The sequence below is a fragment of the Octopus bimaculoides genome, chromosome 5 (genome assembly GCF_001194135.2).
Source record: "Octopus bimaculoides isolate UCB-OBI-ISO-001 chromosome 5, ASM119413v2, whole genome shotgun sequence".
Lineage (NCBI taxonomy): Eukaryota > Metazoa > Mollusca > Cephalopoda > Octopoda > Octopodidae > Octopus > Octopus bimaculoides.
In genome coordinates, this window is record NC_068985.1 from 65,388,248 (window position 1) to 65,391,449 (window position 3,202).

General features: G+C 33.4%; 1 protein-coding gene across 1 annotated transcript in view; it reads right to left on the reverse strand.

The window, feature by feature from the left end:
• The window catches only part of LOC106884092 (uridine 5'-monophosphate synthase), a 116,627-nt gene that overhangs the window by 75,522 nt on the left and 37,903 nt on the right, over positions 1-3,202 (reverse strand). The window contains exon 3 of the mRNA XM_014935312.2: positions 2,130-2,233. Coding sequence (XP_014790798.1) covers positions 2,130-2,233 — 104 coding nt within the window. The remainder of the gene's footprint in view (positions 1-2,129; positions 2,234-3,202) is intronic.

A 3,202-nucleotide genomic window follows, 5' to 3' on the forward strand; every position in this document is an offset into this window, starting at 1 on the left:
AGGAAGGAAGGAAGGAAGGAAGGAAGGAAGGAAGGTAGATAGATACATAGATAGATAGACAGATAAATAAATAGATAATAAGGAGAATGAAGAATCTGACATTCAAACCTCATGTCTATTTCAGTTAGTTTATTCATAATAATAGTCCGACATGTGTTTCCATTACATTTGCATCTTGTTGCATATTCATATGCAGCGATTTATACATTATTAGTACAATCTCTTCGGGACATATAAGTATGACATTGTTTGAAGAGGAATTTTCCTCTGCTATTAGTTTGAATTAGGCTTGGTAGTAGTAGTAGTAAACCATGACATTCTCCTACATGTTTTCCTCAACTGTTTGTTTGGGAAAAATTCAGTAGCAGTAGCAGCAGTGTTTGTTGAAGTTAGCAAATGTTCTTGGTTAGGTGGGGAGTTGTTACTTAACCCTTTATTGTTCAGATTAATTTGTCAAATGTAATGCTTATCTGTTCACATTAATTTTGATTTATTCATGTTCAAGTGGGGTGCCCACAATATTTGCTTCTAACTTTATTAATTTTCTACATACAGAATTGAAATTTTGTAAATGGGTGCTTATATGCCAGTGGTTTATAATTATGTAATTTTAGCTGATCTTTCTGACTAAATTTGACTTTTATGGGCAGGTAAATTTAATTAACAGGTGTAAAAACAATAACATTATGAATAAACACTAAAATTCATATTCCTAATACATCTTATCTGCTTGGTTTGCTGCTAAAATTATCCCAGATGTCAACCGCCAACAATTTTACATTTTTCAAGATGAGGTACATTATTTCAATTAATTAAAATACAGGTGTAATCGGTAGAAGATTTTACTTTTTTTCTATATTTCATTCAAACATTATCATTGAAAATAAAGTACAAAACTCTTTTACCAGTCAATATACCATTGGCTATGCACTCTTATACAATTTAATGAATTCATTTATGTAACAGAATGCATCTAATAAAAAAATCTCATTAACAGGTGAGGCAAAGGTGAATACAGGTGTGTAACATAGTGAAAATTAATATGTAGTTCTCACTTTCACATATTATTTATAATAAAATGAAAAAGAATGTATAAAATAATATACTTACAAAATAATATAGATATGATATATTTCATGCCCGAAGCACCCTTTACTCAAGAGCACTTTGCAGAAGGAGCACATGTATGAGGTCTCAACCTGATATCCTTTTGCAGTTTTTCTTTTTTGCCGCGAACACAGTCTGCAAACTTTTTTTCTCCCATTTATTTTTTCGACTTGATAGAAGTCAACATTTTCTCTGTTGACATCCACTTCAGTTAATTTTGCTTTTCTCCCAGTTCTGTGCTTTCTAGAAGAAAAGCCCTCACGTAACTGAGATGCGATGTCAACCCGACATTTCAAATGGTCGTAGTCTTTTGGTGGTGGAGGTACTTTGTGGCTTTTTACATATACAATATATGAATTTACAATAGTTAAATTAACTAGTAACCACAAAATGTACCTCCACCATTTCTTCCCAGGTCGACCAACTGGGTAATATGCCCGATATTGGTCGGATTTATCAACCCCACCCATATATTTGTTATAACAAATATTCACGAGGGGTTTCCCGTCAGCACCAACACCAGGTTGTTCATTAGAAGACAGAAATAAAATCTGTCTTTTGTCTTTATAAGCAGTAATTAATAGATTTTCTTTTTGCATCTGTAAAATGTCCCCTCTATTTTTTAATTTTATTTTCATTTCATGGGGTAAACCTTTATGGTTTCCCATAACAGTACTACACATGTAAGTACTTACATGGGCAAGATTTTCCGCCAAAGCCACTGACGAAAAAAAAACGGACGAAATAGAGAATTGTGCTAATTTCAAGATTTTTCTCATTGAAATTAATAGTTAAAAATAGTTGAGAGGACCTATAGATCTATAACAGAAGACAATCAAATTTGATGTAAGATAAAGTATCTAAGAATTAGCTATTTAGTATTTCTTGCACAGAGTACAGTTGGAAGCCAAACTAACTGATGAATTTGTATTTTCAAAAATAGTGAACAGAATTTAAGTGGAAAATATGACAGTAAAAAAAAAGTCATCTTTTGTGAATGATTGTATCTTGCATGCACTTACCTGTGAATGTTTAAATTATATTGTTTCAGATTGATTTCACATCCTTGCTCTCTATTTAGTAATACAATGGCATCAGTCACACAAATACCAAGAGACCTGAGTGACTAAAAAACAAAAATGTATATGCATTGTCTTATTTTTTATATTTGATGGGATGGCATTTGGTACATTTTTTTCTATAAATATATGTTTAAATATGATTAAAGGATATTTAATTCTACAGGTATTAATTAATCTAATACAATAAATAGTAACATTGTTTGACTCTTTGTGATTAGAAGTTTTAGGGCATTTCAGAGAATGAGACATAGATTTAGTTCATAAGAAATTTAACAAATACACAAGAATGTGGAACACACTTTTCTTTTATTCTTTCACTAGTTTCAGTCATTGGACTCAATGGGATACTACATCAAAGGATTTTCCTAGTTTCTGTTTTATCAACATGCCAGCCAAAAAAAGAAATGTCAACCTGGATGTATTTTCATTTAATGCACTTGTCTGACCTCCCTCCCACATTTGTGATTAAAATCTTGTAGGCAGAAACTATTGGATATATGTATGTAGACAAACATTTATACATCTCACAGTTTCTACCAACTAAATTTCACTTACAAGGCTTTGGCCAACCTGAGGCCATAGAAGACACTCAGAATGTAGGCATTGATATCAAGCCTAGAACATGATTGTAAAAGAAATTTCCTGACTATACAACTATGCATATATCATCATCATCATCATCATCATCGTTTAACGTCCGCTTTCCATGCTAGCATGGGTTGGACGATTTGACTGAGGACTGGTGAAACCGGATGGCAACACCAGGCTCCAATCTAATTTGGCAGTGTTTCTACAGCTGGATGCCCTTCCTAACGCCAACCACTCAGAGAGTGTAGTGGGTGCTTTTACGTGTCACCCGCACGAAAAACGCCACGCTCGAAATAGTGTCTTTTATGTGCCACCCGCACAAGAGCCAATCCAGGGGCACTGGCAACGATCTCGCTCGAAAACCCTACAAAATGCACAATGCACTTGAAGTAATTGTTGGATTTTTAAGGTGCGATCTAAAATAA